General features: G+C 39.5%; 1 protein-coding gene across 1 annotated transcript; it reads right to left on the bottom strand.

Annotated features, from left to right (window-relative positions):
* Window positions 1-973: 973 nt before the first annotated feature.
* Window positions 974-7,071, bottom strand: nrl (neural retina leucine zipper). Its single transcript, XM_006790172.3, has 5 exons — window positions 6,934-7,071; window positions 4,416-5,229; window positions 4,006-4,305; window positions 2,636-2,851; window positions 974-2,367 (listed from the first exon to the last, which is right to left on the bottom strand). The coding sequence occupies exons 2-5, from the start codon at window positions 5,028-5,030 to the stop codon at window positions 2,206-2,208; spliced, it is 1,293 nt and encodes a 430-aa protein (XP_006790235.1). The 5' UTR covers window positions 5,031-5,229; window positions 6,934-7,071; the 3' UTR covers window positions 974-2,205.
* Window positions 7,072-16,269: the final 9,198 nt, after the last annotated feature.

Raw genomic sequence — 16,269 nt, 5'->3', positions numbered from 1 at the left:
TTCCTAATTGACTTTTTTTTTGTGTGTGTGTGAGAATGTTTAAAATGTGTTATTAGGTTATCCCTGCTGTAAAACAGAGACTTGATTGCCTACCCATTTGCTTACAAAGTTTAATAGCCCTATTTTTTTATCTTCTTTGAAGACACACAATATTTTATTTGACAGATTCATTTCCAGTTCACCAAAGTATTTTCTAGTCTGTTATCGAAGGAGTGTATATGAACATGTTTTCTGTCAGAGTGCGAACATGGCCATGAGCAGTGGTGTGTCCCTCCCACACAAAGCCACAATAGACTCCGGCAGTGAGCAGCCAGGGCGCTATTATAGCCCTAATCCTGCTCCTATTATACAGGCCAGAGAGAGAGCGAGAGACACAGAGAGGGAGGTAGAGCTGAAGATGAGGTCATCCCAAACAGCACACACCCAGGGTCACTGCCTCACTATAGAGGGGCAGAGATAAAGAGAGAGATGGAGCCGGACATGGTGCTGCAGAGAAAAGGCTTCCAGGAGATTGACAGTGGCAGATGCTAGGATAGGTGAATCGAGAGATGAGGTTTAAACCTGTGTGTAAGGTGTTAAAAAAAAAAGACCCTGACACATCACAGGGATGGTAAAGTAATTGGTTTATTGTATATGCATATGAAACCACACTACAACAGGAGCAGGAAACCATGATAAGGGCCTTTGTTGTAAAATAATGTTAATTCTAATCACAAATGAATAAAAGAATAAACTGTAGGAAAGTAAAAATACACGCTAATGGAATAAAACCAAAAAAAATAATTAGAATCAGTACATAAATAAACAATAAATACCAAATAAATAAGTGAATAAATAAAACAACAATTTATGTAACCTATACCCAAACAAAATAAATAACTCTAATGCATTAACCCTGGCAATAAATTCATGGGACAATTAAGAATGTGTCTCCATGAAGATTTTCTTCATGGAGACACAAGAAATCTTCTTTTTTTTTGCATTTTTTTTTCATCCCTGCACCATAAATTTTCTGTTGCATCAGTAGCCCACAGTACCCGAGTCCACAGTGACCAGCTCTGTGGTGCTGCATGTTGTAGTAATATGAAAATGATCTGTGTTTTCACAGAGCAATGTTTTTTCCTTTTTTTTTTTTTTTTTTAACAGAGGTATTCCTTCTGCCCAAAAATAGCTTCCTAGTCTGAAGAACTGGACACAACCACACAAATCATGCCACACTTTTTTTTCTTTTTGCTTGCTGAAATGGGTTGCCTCTTTTTTCATATGCGGTTGCTCGAGTTAAGCACACTACCATCCCCGTGTCTCTGTATGTAAAAACCCATTCTCGAGAGCACACAGCAAGTCTGTTAATGGCTGAAATTTGCCAATTCCAACTGGCAAAAGTACATTTCTTTTCTAAAACAAAAGGTCAGTTTCCCCGCTATTCATTTAACACAATCACTGGAAGATATTCTTGTACATTCTTTAATCTATGATTATTAATCTTACAAAGAATACCAGGTCTTGGTGAGCTTAAACACTTTGGTAGGCAACTGTGAAATATTAGCTTAACTGCATGCCATGGATACTTTATCCAAGCCCATACCACTCCACATCCAACACCACTGCACTACTCAGACCTCTGCAGCTTTAGCAGCTTAATATAAAAAGAAAAGAAAAAAAAAAAAACAACTACACTGAGCCTCAATCACTCACTTGCAGAGTACATTGCAAATATGTAATATTGCATAGATAACAATGTCAGACACTATAATAGTTTTATTGCAAGATAAAGCTGTTTTTTAAAATCCATTTGCAGACTAGTGTTTGTCACCTGTTGCACTGATATCACCAGCAGAAGCTCTCAGGAAACTCTCAGTCAGTTTTTTGTGCAACCATGATTCACATTTAAGTAAATCTGAGCCTGTGAAGCAGCCCAGGGTTGAGTCTAGCCCTATTAATTAACAGTCAGTTCCCCTTTAGTCATTCAAGGGTGGTTTTCACAGTTATATGATCCCCAAAACAGCCTTCCAAAGTCTCTCTTCCACTTTCTCTTTCACACATACACATGCACACATGCACCCACCCACCCACACACACACACACACACACACACACACACACACACATACACGTTCTTGTTTCTGCGCTCCAAGTCTGATTACTCATTATTGATTGCTCCACGCTGGCTTGTCTATTTTCTTTGTGCACCCCTGTGGATTAAACTCAGAGGAAGTAGTCAGGGGGCGGGGAAGGTGGGTTGCTGGTGTGGGTCGGCTGGGCGTCACCACCGGTACCATGGTTTGTGCTGAGCAACTTCTCATAGCGAGCCTTGTAGGCGTCTCTCTCCCTCAGCACTCGAGTCAGCTCACACTGTAGCTGTTCCAACTGATGAGAAAGGAGGAGAAAGATTGTAATTTATCTGCGCTTCGCTGAGCTAAAGTGCAAAGATTCTCACTTGGAGTGCATTATTTATTCTATCTGCAGAGTGTGTCAGCAGTAATGTCAGATGCTGCATGTTTTTGCTGTCCTCACCCACTTTAAAACCAGAATTTCCCATTAAAAAGCTGGCTGGCATTAATGATTAATGCCAGTGTAGAAAAAGAGGCAAAATCTCAGGTTTGACACTTATGAAAAGAAATTGAAGACTGTGTACCTGCTGGGTAAGCAAATGTTTCTCAGACTCCAGAGCGTGCCTGTGCTGTAAGCGCTTGTAGCGGCAGGACTGGGCATAGCCTCGGTTCTTTAGCGTGCGGCGTTTCTGCTTCAAGCGCACCACCTCGTCCTTGCTCACTCCACGCAGGTGTCGGTTCAACTCGCGCACCGACAAGCTCACCAGCTGCTCATCAGAGAAACGCTCGTTCGCCCCGCACTGAGGAACAGATGGAGACGACACGCATAAAGAATATGCTGTTTCTCACCATTAATTGGCAACAAGACACATGCAGGAAATTATGGGAGGGTGTGCAGAGTGTGAAGCTGGTTCTGGCAAAGCTTTAGATTCATATATGGCATGAATGGTGTACACATGATGTGTCAAACTGAGAGTGTGTGTGTGGTGTGTGAGCGTGCCTGGCTGTCAGGGGGCACATTCTGGCACCACATGTCTATAATCTGTCATGTAATCTGACTAAGTGTGGGAGACAGTTATCAGGATTACCCACAGCAATAATAGCAGATATTATCATAAGCTCACACCGTGTTCCATATAGAGATCCACCCAGACATCTTGATCAACCAGAACACAGATTACAAAGTTCATTTACCTTTTACATGCAGAGCAGAATATTCACAACTGAGTTATTAATAAGATACTAATGTAGTTTTAAGCAGAAATACTTATCGACAAACATTTTTCTTCCTGCACCAATAACAGGCCGGCTGTATATACAGTCAATGAATGAAGGGATGCACCACCCATGAGCTTCTATGCCTTTGCTTCTATTTATTCCCCATTATTTGTAATGAAAACTGAGAAATTATTATAAAGTAATTAGAAAAAGTGGCTTAACTTTTTATTTTATTTTATTGAGGTCTTTCAAGATTGGCATGACATAACACATAACAATCTGCAACATTGAGCCAAAATCTTGGTGCATCCTTTATTGTAATAATGCAAATTTACAGTATAACTTTTAAAATACTAATATTTAGAGGTTTACAGATGTCAGATTATAACTAAATTAAATTACAGAATACCTGCAGCTGCTAAACTGTTTTGGGAAAAAAGTTTCCCAAATTTTCCCTTAGGTAAAGATTTATCTTCCCTTATTGTTGCCATGTGGAAAACAATCCTTAAAGTGATACTTCAGATAGACAAAGACATTAATAACCACGTTGTAATGGCCTAATCCTAATCCTTTGCTGGACCATCGCTCCCTCCTTCCGCCCAGCCTTTTAATGCGACTGTTTTCTCGCTTCACTTCTTTTCCCTCCGGGAATTTCTCGTGGTTTACTGATTAACGCATCCTGCTGAATATTATAATCATAATGAGGCCCTCTCTTCAATTCTGGATAGATTTGTACCTGATTGGTTTGTGAGTGGTGATGATGGTGATGGTTGCCATGCATGGGGTGGTGCGGGTGATGCTGATGATGGTGATGCTGGTGGTGATGCTGGTGGTGATGAAGGCGGCCCTGGGGGCTGAGGGGTTGGGGGTATGGAGCAGAAGCGGGGTTAGTGTTGGGGAGGGAGGGAGGGCCTGATGAGAGGAAGACGAGTGGGCGATGGCAGATGTCTGCTGCTTTGGCGCAGGAGATGTCACCTCCGCTGTCGCTGCTCGAGTCTCCCAGGTTGCTGCTTGAACTCTGAGAAAGACCTGGGAACTGAAGAGAGGAGGTGCAAATGATGAAGGGAGAGAGAAGTATAAAGTCAGTTGTTTAGTGGGTATATGTATAATGAATAATAACACTGACATAGCATAAGAAATTCTTACCTGTGAGCTAACAGCTGCTGCAGCTGAGTTCAGTAGAGCCTCCACAGCATCCTCACACCCCAGGAAGCCATTCACCTGCCCTCTCTCTCGGTCCCCTCGCTCTGGCACCCCTCCCAAGGCTCCCAGCAAAGTGGCGGGCCCCGTCACCTCACCTCCAAACTGTTGCTGCAGTGCGGCCAGCCAGATCAGGTCCTCCAGAGAGGCTGGGGTCGGACCTTGAGGGCCGCCGTGGGCTGGACTGCCTTCCACGTTCCCCTGAGAGCCAGAGCTGATGTTGGAAGTGAGACTGTTGGGTATGGAGAGGGGAAAGGAGATGGAGGAGGACGATGAAGAGAGTGAAGAAGAGCCCGAAGGGGGTGGGTGGGCATCGCTGAATGTGGGCGAAGGTGGCAGTGAGTTGTAAGGGCTGGAGCTCAAGCTGGAGTCCTGCGGTGGGTGGCTGGTGTACGGAGAGCTGGAGGGGTCGTGGGTACCAGATTTAGGGTACGCACATGGAGGAGGGAGCGGAGGAGTGTCAGATTTGACCTCAAACTTGAGAAGGTCAAAGTCGTTTAGGTATTCCATGGCCAGAGGGCTTGGGGGGAGAGAAGGCATGGGGAGGGAAGGAGAGGACATGATGTTTGTCGCTGCTGCTGCTGCTGGCGGGAGCTTCAACAGGGTTTTTCCGTGTGTCAGGATTGTTGAAAAGTCCAGTCCTCTGACTCAGTGCAGCTCATAGACAGCGGCAGTGGTGATGTCAGAAAGTCCACTGGTTGGTGAGTTTCTTTTGTGAGAAACTGTATGTCCCCTTTTCCTTGTCTCTGTTTCTTTTGTCCTGAAGAAACAAAGAGGGAAAAAAAGGGTTTGGATGGCAGCGATAAGAGTAATGGGTGGTTGATGTTGTCTATAAAGAGCTGATAATCTGTAATTAATGTTACTAATTTTGTGCAGCATAGATTTAGCGCTCATAATGAATTAAATTAAAGAAATGATGCATCGAACCAGAAATATGTGTTTTTTATTTAATTTCACTCATTCTTTTTCCTTATTAAAACTGGATGCCTACATTAAAAGCTGACAATGATCTTTGAGGTGTGTTGTGTTGCAGGCCTTAGGCTGCAGAGGAGTGGTAAGCTCACATACATCTACATCCAGATTTTTTTCATTTGAACTTAATTTCCAGCCTTGACTTTAAATTAGATATTGCACTACTCCTTTAAGTACTTCCCAAGGTCTGTCAGCTCATTCATGAATACATCTAAAGAACCCTATAATTTAACCATTTCAGTTTGACTGAAAAAAAATAAATAAAAATAAATATATATATATATATATATATATATATATATACATACATATATATATATATATATATATATATATATATATATATATATATATATATATTATATATATATAATTCTATCATGAAATGCCTTAAAAAGGTTCAGTTAGAAATGGGTAAACATCAAGGTAGGCTGAGTTTGTATATTAACACACTAATCTGCAGCACACAACTCTTGCATCCCACACATATAAGCAGTCTGTATACATAAAAAACACAAAGTTTCGTGCACTTTAAAAGTGCATTTCCTCCCTTGTAATTATATCAGTACTGAGTGTCACATTTCTTCTTTTTAAGATCTCCTGGCTAAATGAAGAAACTGAATAAATTGTGCTGTCAGATGCCTTTTGAAACATCTTCTTCTGCATCAGGTTTTGCATTTGCAATACTTCCATGTAAAAATACTTTCCAGGTTGCTCAGGAAATGCAATATATCTAGAAACATCTGCTCGCTGAACTCATAAGCAGTTGAACCACAGGAATTCACAGGCTTAATCATTTTTGACAGAAAGATCCACAAGTCTCAGAGAGCAAATCCAATTATCGAGCACTTCAGACTTTAATCCAGAGGCCAAGACTTTCTAAAATTATTATACAGCTGTAAATTTACTTTTAGCAGAAATTGATAACAAGTTAAAAGTAACATATCAAGATAGTAAAATGTGACCTTTTGTATGCATTTGCAGTCAAATTCATGTTCAAAAACTTGTTTTACACAAAAAAAGAGCTACATGACAATATTTTAGAGTAACTTACAGAAAAATTTGAGACAATAAATGAGTTAAATATTAACATAATTAGTAGTGTCCTCACAATATAACTGAAAAGTTCAATACTTCCATTATGCTACAGGGGTAAGTGCATCAAAGAAAGCTGTAAGTGGTTTCCGCCAATACTAATTACAGACCTTCAGATTTAATAGTTGTTATTAATAAAATGAACACCTAATTAAAAAAGTCCACCTTTGACTAGTGCCTCTGCTTCACCGCTCATTACTTTCACCCCCTGTGGCTCAAAATGGATTGTAAAAGAAAGCAAACAGTGACAGGGCTCCATGGAGGCCTCAGTCTGGCTCCGGACCAGAGTTACAGCAAAAACACACACATGAGAGAAAAAAGTAGAGTGAAAGCAGGCCGAGATAAAGGCCCGATGTGAGAGACGGTCAAACAGGCAAAGTGACTGAAAAGATCTTACCGTCGGTCATAGAGAAGAAGGATGGTTACGAGCTCTTGTCAACGTCCCCACTGAACACACACACAAACACAAATAATCGACTGACTGGTTGACTGACACGTTTGGAAAGAGACACAGAGGAAACAGCGTGTGTGTGCATGTGCGTGCGCATGTGAGTGTGTATAGCACTCTGCTACTGAGTGCCACTGCCCCCTTTCTTTCTGTCCACTCTGCTGCAAATCCCTGTTTGCAGCAATCCCCTCCTCTCTCTCTCTCTCTCTCTCTCTGTCTCTCCCCTCCACATCCCTCTCTCATGGTTCACAGGCATGTTCACGCTCTCTGGCAATGTCTCCCCCGCTTCACTCTGTCACCCCATCTCATATTTTGTACTCCTGTTTCTTTTTCTCTTCTTGTTTTACACGTTTCTGTTTCCTTGCATACACCCCACACACATACCTCCAAATTCCCAACTCTCTGCTTTGATGCGACATAAAATTTCTTGCAAAAGAAGCAAAAACACTTCATACATGCACCGCTTCCTTCATCAACTACATTTCAAAACTGTTGTTCTGCAAAACAAGTATCCCTGACACTTCTGAAAATCTTGAATGTTTACTCAATTATCTCTGAATATTTATCTCTGAGTATAACAACTTTAACAGTTGTGTTGCTGCAAGTTGGACTGTAGGCTCTGTGCTGCCTCACAGTGGATAGTCACATATACTGAACTGAAAATGAGTCAAGAGCAGCTCTGCTTTAACGCTAAAATGCTGTTAAATATTGAACCTGTGAGTTGTTACAGCCAACCAGGTTAAAGACAAAGTTTTAAAAACTCTCTAACCCACAGACCCTGTCACTGTAACCACTTAAGGTCAAATGAGTCTAAAACTATACAATGATTGTGTTGTTTTTCCATCTGATTGGTGCCTTTTTGTTCAAATGTTTCACTGCATTGGAAGATGTTTTAAAAAGAAGCAGCTGTAGAGCATTACTATTAAGGTCACTGGATGTTTACTCGAGACTCACAGATTATACAGGTAACAAAAAAACAACAACAACCCACAGAAGAACAAACAAAAATGGGTGAATTTATTGAAAAAAATGTTTTAAATTACACGATTTAGATAAAAACTGTGTTGTAGCAATTGGACACTGTCAATTTAAACCAGTGTCCAACGTACTTGTCAGCAGAGGTGCAATCTGCTCATGTACTGTGCTTCGGTTCAGTTTCAAGGTACTTTTATCTTACTTCAATATATTCACTTTTTAAAATTCATCGTGCTAAATTCCCCAGAGGAAATAAAAAAAATATAGCACAGGTTTTGAATATCTAAACCAGCTGGCTGTTGGTTTATTCTAACATGTTTTATGTTGACAGTCTACAACATAAAGTAATTATATCAACTGATTCAATACAATATCTATTATTTTTATAGTATTGCTTTTGCGCATTTGATGCCTAATATTTCTCATTATTTTCTCTGCATTATTGTAGGTCTCTATCTTACAATATAAATTGCCTTGAGGTGACTGCTGTTGTGGTTTAGCTTTATATAAATAAAACTGAATTGAATGTTTTCTGGTGTAATTTCTATTACCACTGTTTAATATTACATAAATACATTCCAGCAGTGATTCACCCATTAAGCTCATCCCATTTATGGATTCATTCAAACACTGTAATGAGTCTTAATTATGTATTGCCTACTGGCCCCAAAGGCAAACAGCACTTCTGTGCTTCATTATGTCTGGATTAATTTGTAGCAGTATAAGTTAATATCATTTTAAACATAAAAGACTAATAATTTAGATGAATGACTAAAAATGTATCAGTGAACAATGATCTCACTAACTGGATATGTTTTCAGCTGCTAGATATTCACCATTGTGGGTACAGACCCAAAACGTTTCAACAAAGAGGTTCGTGATTTGAAATTAGCACCCCCCGCGTCGCCTTACTACCCTGCCTGTCACAGTTAGGATCAAAATCTGTTTTTTTTTTTCTTCCAAGCCATTTAAGTCTGCAGGGAAATGCACAACAAGCGTTTCTCGATGCTCCTTAAAAGCTAAACTTGTTAATCCCGAGTCTCTCAGTGTCTTAATAGCGTCTCGTTCAGGAATCAGTAAGTTAATAGTGCCTTCACAAATCTGATTTGGACTGTAAACAAAACCTTTATTGAAAGCAGACATGCTGACTCGTGGAAAAAAAAAAAGCACAAGACTGATAAACAGTTTAGTACTTTACTATGTAATTAAAAAAAAGAAATCCTTAATAAGCAGAGATGTTACTGACAGCTAAATAAGATTTTATAGACATAATAAAATAGAAAAAAGTTTAAAGGTAAAAAGCTTCTGTTCTCTTCTTTCAGTTTCTGTTTCCTCTGCTCTCTACTTTAACCTCTCTATCTGGCCATCATTTGTGTTTCCGGGGAAAGCTTAGCAGCTAAACCAACAGGGCCTCCTGTGAGGGCGAGGGACAAAGAGAGGGAGAGACACAGAGGAACTTACCTCATACTTCATGACAAACACACAATCACTCCTCCTGCATCTACACACATTTATCTTTTAGCATCTCAGTGTGCCTTACGCACAGGTGCGACCTAAAGTTGATTCAAATGATTCACTGTTCGTTTGCTCTTTTATTTTAGAGACAAAGGTAAGTTTTGAGGCTGTGTGATTAAGATAACGTAGTAGAGGTTGACCAGTATGTTGACTGGCTGGTGTTGTTTTATCACATTAAACACACAGTGACACAAAAGCTTTTTTCTTACATAAAGTTGTAGTAGTAGTAGCAAAAAGATTCTTGTAATAATTAGAAAATTATGTCATCATATATCAAAGAAGCTCTGACTCCTTGAAGCAGAGTAGCATCATATTTGAGCATATTGTATGCAAAGTCCAGCTGTAACTTGGTAACAAGTAGTTGGAACAAAAACAATGACTTTTCTTTTCTTTTCCATATCATGTCTGGCATACTTTAATTAGAGTACGATGATGTATTGAGCCAAACACAGAAGCTTTTTAATGCAAAACGGAAACCTCTGCTTTCTGAAACCTCAAAAAGCTGATAAGCCCAGTAATAACAAAAGGTAAGAAGAAAAAATCCAAACTAACAGAAAAAGTTAGGCACTGGGGACAAAGGCAAGAAACATGGGATTGCACATGAGGGGAAACAGATGATGAGAGAGGTAAATAAAAACTAAATATAGATGGCAGGCTGATTAGTTTACGAGACACAGCAAAGAGAAAGAGAGGAAAAGAATAAAGACAGAAAGCAAATAACACAACAATTCACAAAAGAAAACAAAGTACAACATGATGACACGATGTAGGGAAATAACTATAAAGACGCACTCTTTGCTAAGCTAATACGTAGTCTGGATTTGATTTGCGGAGGAAATGTTTAGCTTAGCTTTGCCAGGCTAACTGCGATGACATCGTATCCTGTTTCCTGTCTTCATGTTAAGCTTACTGACTGCACGCTATGACTTAATATCATCCATGCAGATAAAAAATATATTAGTCTTACAATATATTTAGAAAGAAAATACATCATGCACTATTACACTAACATTTCTTCACAACAGATAAAACTGAAAACACTCCCTTGCAGGATGCTTTTAGATGTAAATTGACGATCTGGCAGAAAAGACTTGAGCAGGCTATTGGCCCTGACCCCCTGAATGTGACACTGACCCCCTATCAGCTCTTAACCCGGTTTCATAGCCTTCAGAATTACTACTTAGAGGCTCTGAAGGCCAACAGAGGACTTGGACTATTTGGACTATTTGTTACTGTACTCCCCCCCCCCCTTACTTCCTTCACCACAGGAGCTACTGAGAAACTCAGGATGAGGCCAACTACAAACAGCAGGAGGAAACAACTTGTTGACAAAAAGGAGGAGACATGAGTAAGAGAATACAGACAGATAAGACAGAGGGAATGAGAGAGTGACTGATTTGAGGATAGACCTGGACTGTTAGGACAGATGGTGTTAGCTGGAGCACTGTAGGGTCCCAGTAACTCGGTCTTATCCCACAGATACATGTCCTAATCCTGACTAACTCTGCTACAAGCAACAGGCTTACCCGTCTCACCTCACAGGGGCTCCCTCCCTCGTCCTTTGTCTCCTTCACTCTTCATGCACACACGCAAACACACAGAAACAACACAGTACTCAAAAAAGATACGTGACCGGCTAAATGATACCTGTGCCAAAGGCAAAAATGTTATATTATGCTTTATATTTCGTCCTGGTTTTGCAACATCTACATGCACTAATTTTGACTTTTTTGACTGAAATTTTATTTGTAGTGGCTTCAAAAAGTAGTTCCTATATTAAAATGATTGATGGCAAGTATTTTGGCTTTAACTTGAAAGCGATGTTATAATTAATATACTACTAGGATGTATTCCACTTGTCCTGATTTATAGCACAGGTATTGAGTTATTTATAATAGTAATCATCATAGACTGTATATAAAGGATGGCTCAGTGTTACGGCCCTCCTCCTGAAGGTGCCTGTGTGGGCATGTCCTTCAATCTCTCCTGCCTTAGCTGCCACCTTTATTCTTTTGTGCAACTGACTCTAGTCAGTAATTAAAGGGATTTAAGCCCAGGGACAGGTGAGCTCTGGCCCAGAGTGCCATGTGAATGGTTACAGCTAGTGAGCTGCTCTCTTGCTGTTTGCAGCTAGTGAGCTGCTCTCTCTTTTTGACTTACGTTTTACTTTATTGACCAACACTTGAGTTTTGTTTGTTTCCTTAAATGGTGATAGCGGTTTGTCCGTCTCTTTTAGTTGAATATTAACAGAAACTTTAATAAAACTCTTCAATTGAACCCTTTTGCCTCCTTGACTACTTTTTCTGACCCGGACACTTTTTGTTACTCCCTCCTCACCGCCTAGACCACTCAGGGGAACGTAACACTCAGATTAATAGTCTATATGTAATGATTTCGACCATGTTTTTGCTTTGAAATCATATGTGACATCAAGAGGGAGATTTTTTTAGGAATCAAGGGCTCTGCATTCTCTGGTAAATCACAAGGTTTGACCATGGTTTACAAAATTAACATCACATGGGACTCAGTAGGATGCATAACTAGCAATTAAGCCAATAAATTAATCACGAATGCATTTAGTGAGGTCATAGATCCCAGGAGAAGTAGGATAATTTTACCTTAGACTTGAGTAGAATTGGATATTCTTTTGCAACCTGTGTAGCCGCCCACTGTTGCCTATTCCAAATAACACAGTTTTTGAAATATAGTCTTTTATAAAAGGTCTGTGATTATTATATGCCTTTTGTGAAAATGGCATATATGCAGCATTTATCCCTTTTGAACATACTGCATCCACAGATCAGCCACAATATTAAAACCACTGACAAGTGAAGTGAATGCCATTGGTCATTTTGTTATGATGCAACGTTCTGCTGATGTGGCTTCCGGTGCACCCAGATGTGTAAGCCTCTAGAAAGCCTAACCCTGCTGCCAAATTCCTGGTGCAAAGCACGGGACAGCTCCAGACGTCCAGTTTGCATCCCCCAACTGATCAGAGCACGATCATCACAATATTCTGCAGATTTGTTTCATTGTTTTGGCTGAATTGGTGTATAACTACTAAACTGCTTACAGTTTACCTTATGATGAGCAAGCAGAAAACCCATGCAGCATGTTGTGATGCATTCATAATGACCGAGTACATCACATTGGCTCATTATCTTTGGAAACAGCCATAAATATTCTATATACATTCTTCCTCTGGGGACTTTGCTTATCATTTAACTTCCTTCTCCTGGGTCCTCTAAGCCGAGTGTTTTTCTAACAGGCTTCTAATCCATCACTTCAGCTGCTAAGCTTTAAATTGCCCATTTAAATTTGACTTTGAACTTGTGCACCTATAAGCTTACACATTTCATATCCTGTAAGCTATTTACAGTCTTTTATTGATTTCCACTCCAGACCGTCTTACTCATCTGAATGGAATTATGAGGCTAGTCACGGGATTAGATCTGATTCTCCCTCTGAAACTAGTGTCAGATTAACAGATACCTGTGCCTACATAAACCATCTGTAATGTACACATAAGCTGTCAGAAGCACTGCTATTACCTCACCTACCCTAGACTCAACCATCTATTCCCACCTCAGATCAATGGATATACTTATCGTCTCTATTCGTACACTTCTACTGATATTTTGATATTTAAGAGTTTAATCCTTTGGAGAGATTTGCCACAAAACAAGCTACAATCTTAAAAGGAAAATAACACATATTATGATGTTCTTACTATTATTCATACACATAATGCTTGAATACTGATCACTTTAACTGGCATCGTAATTATGCACTTACAGAATATAAAATCCATTAATAAATGAACTCTTCATTTGATCCATAAATGCCATAATTTTCTTCTTTTTTTAAAAAAAAAAAAATTAATTAATGACAGACTCTAAATCTGACAGTTTAACATGTCTATGAGCACAACATTACGTCAACACTAAACACGCAAACAAAAAGTATTAGACGGCTTTAATCTTTAAAATAAAAACAACAAAGATGAAGAGAGATAGAAATTGGGGGTGGCAACAGACAGAGAGACAGAGGCGGTGGTTTTGGAGGATGAGCATGAGGAAGAGAGGGATGAAGGGATTAAGGTGGTCGATACTTTGGCTCCTCTCCCAGACTGAGAGATGACACTAAATCTGTTAATTCATTCCCCCTCTATGCCCCTCCCTCCATCCTCACTCGTGTGGCTGTTCTGATTCTTATCCTCTTGCAGGATTAGGATATTTTTACTGTCATTCTTAATGTCACAAACACGTCAGGCACTTTAATGCTAATACTATTCCCTGAGTTAATAGTGCACCTCACTTATCAATAATTCAGATGCAGTAACATTTTCAGCAAGATCGTCAAACTTTTTGAAAGTATCCACATTACTGCGAGAATAAAAATAAAACATTTATTTTAGCTGTTAGGACATTTACAACTGTGTTTGGTTTAAACAGATTCTGCAGACGGATGTTGTGGTATTTATGAGTTAATCTGGTTATTTTGGCGGGTTTGGACTGCCTTGTTTTTCTTTAGAAATAGCTTTGCCTCTTTGTGTTTATGTTCATACTGCACTGTATTGTACAGCATACCTCCTTTATGCTTTGATCATTTAAAAACTGTAATAAAGGTTTGTTCTTTTTATAACAGTATGTGTTTCAAGCAGTTTTATTAATTCTAATATTTGATTAAATGTGTGGATTTAATTTTACTCATAACAAAATGTGATTTTTGTTAACAATTTCCAATTTATTTCAAATTCTGGAGTAGTTGAAGCTGTTCCTCTTAAACACCGCAGTTTATCCTAGAATCCACCTGCAAGTGCCACCATGCTCCAACAGCCCAAAAATGACATGTTCAACATTTTAACCTATACTTTTCATTTTTTTATACAAACTTTTGGTGGACATATTGTACCTAACAGTATGTGTGTATGTGCATATCTATGAATGTACCTCAACACCTCATCTGTGCTTTTAGATAGACACACTCGCATACCCAGTATCAAGTAAATATACATACGCCTCCATTTTCATTGGTTACTAATTTTTTGGTTTGGGTAGTTTAAAAATGATTTGTATATTTCCTCTAGTAATAATTGCATTTGTCCATAATTAGGATTCAGAGAAAAGTTAGCTTCACCATGTTGTAGATTTCCTTCACAGGTATGTTCAACTGACATATTGAATTAGAAAATCACATTGCAGCAACTCAGTGCATTTAGGAGTGGTTCAGGTGTCCTGCTGAAGTTCAAACTGGGCATCAGTGTGGAAGAAAGGTGGTTGAAGTGACTTTGAATGTGGTATGGTTATTAGTGTTAGATGGGTTGGGCTGAGTATTTCAGAAACTGCTGATTTACTGAGATGTCACACACTTACTGTCTCTGAGGTTTACAAGATATCCAGTGTGCTGCGGTTCTTTGGGCCAGACTGCTTTGAGCTGATAGGAAGGTAACAGTAATTCAAATAACCACTTGTTACAAGCAATGTATGCAGCAAAGCATACCATAGAAGCTTAAACATTAGCGAGAAAAGCGTTACACGGTCTAAAAAGCCTCCATCTCTGGTGTGATATTTGGATGGTAGATCAGTGGTGTAATAGTGTAAGGGATATTTTCCTAGCACACTTTGGGCTCCTTACCAACAGATGAGCATCCTTTAAATGACACAGCTTACCAGGGTATTTTTGTGGATCTAGTCTATACCTCTATGGCCACCGTGAGGTATGGCTCTATGGCTTCTGATCATTTAAAGTTGTTTTTTGAACATAATGATTCCACTGTACTAAGATGACCTCCGCTGTTACCAGAGCTCAATAGATCTCCTTTAGGATGTGGTGAAATGGAAAATTTGCATCATGGGTGTGCAGCAGACAAATTAGCAGTAATATTATGAAGCCAACCTTGCACAAATCTCAGAGGAACATTTCCAGCCCTTGTTGAATTTATAGTAGAAATAATTAATTGAGCTCTGAAAGCAAAACGGCTCCAAGCCAATACTTGCAGACCTAGTTCAAGTATCCAGTGACTGTTTAAAACAGTGCAAATGATGTCTGTCTTGAAAAGTATGTCTTCAAGGTTTCAGCATCAACTTCCCTTCTTGTGTGTTTTTATTTTTTTTGCAATGCCGTTTCAGCATGCTTGTTAGGTATGGGCGGTCCATGAGGCACATGTCACTGACAGCTACAAATGTGAATTTGACTTTTGAACAATGGCTTAAAATGATCCCAGTTCTCAAACATAATAGACTGCCTGTCCTGAAGACATTTAAAAATAGATGTAACCACACATCAGTGAGCAACTGGTTATGTTATAGACTGTTTAATCAACAGGTCAAAGCTCACCCTTTTAAATTTCTACTAATTTAGCAACAGTGCGCTTTAATTCCAGAGTTTTGATTGCATTCATGTTCACCTCAGGATGCATTTTAATCACATGCTGACTTTTACTGCATTGCCGCATTTTGCAAAAATATTAACATTCCCATCTCTTAGTATGCTTACAACTCTTGCTCACTGTTCTTTGCACATTTTTACGACTTCAAGTGAGATAACCCACTTTTAGAAAGATGCTGCCAAGTTCTTCCTGGTTACTGTATTTATATGACAGCATTACATAATTAGCAGTGAGCAGTAGTTCTGCAGGTTGTCTTCATTAGTTGCTACAAACCATGGACTGATGTCGTTTGAGCCACACCATCTGACAAACAGGCTGCTGGGCCGAAAGATGACTCCAAAGGCAGTAGCCTCTGTCACCCATTAGGGAGGCAGTTCCCATGACAACCCAGCTGAACAGCTCAC

Source organism: Neolamprologus brichardi, chromosome 23, assembly GCF_056152115.1.
Source record: "Neolamprologus brichardi isolate AB-2024 chromosome 23, ASM5615211v1, whole genome shotgun sequence".
In the NCBI taxonomy this organism is placed as follows: domain Eukaryota; kingdom Metazoa; phylum Chordata; class Actinopteri; order Cichliformes; family Cichlidae; genus Neolamprologus; species Neolamprologus brichardi.
Note: the sequence above shows the minus strand (reverse complement) of the source record. Positions and strands in the feature narration are given on the sequence as shown.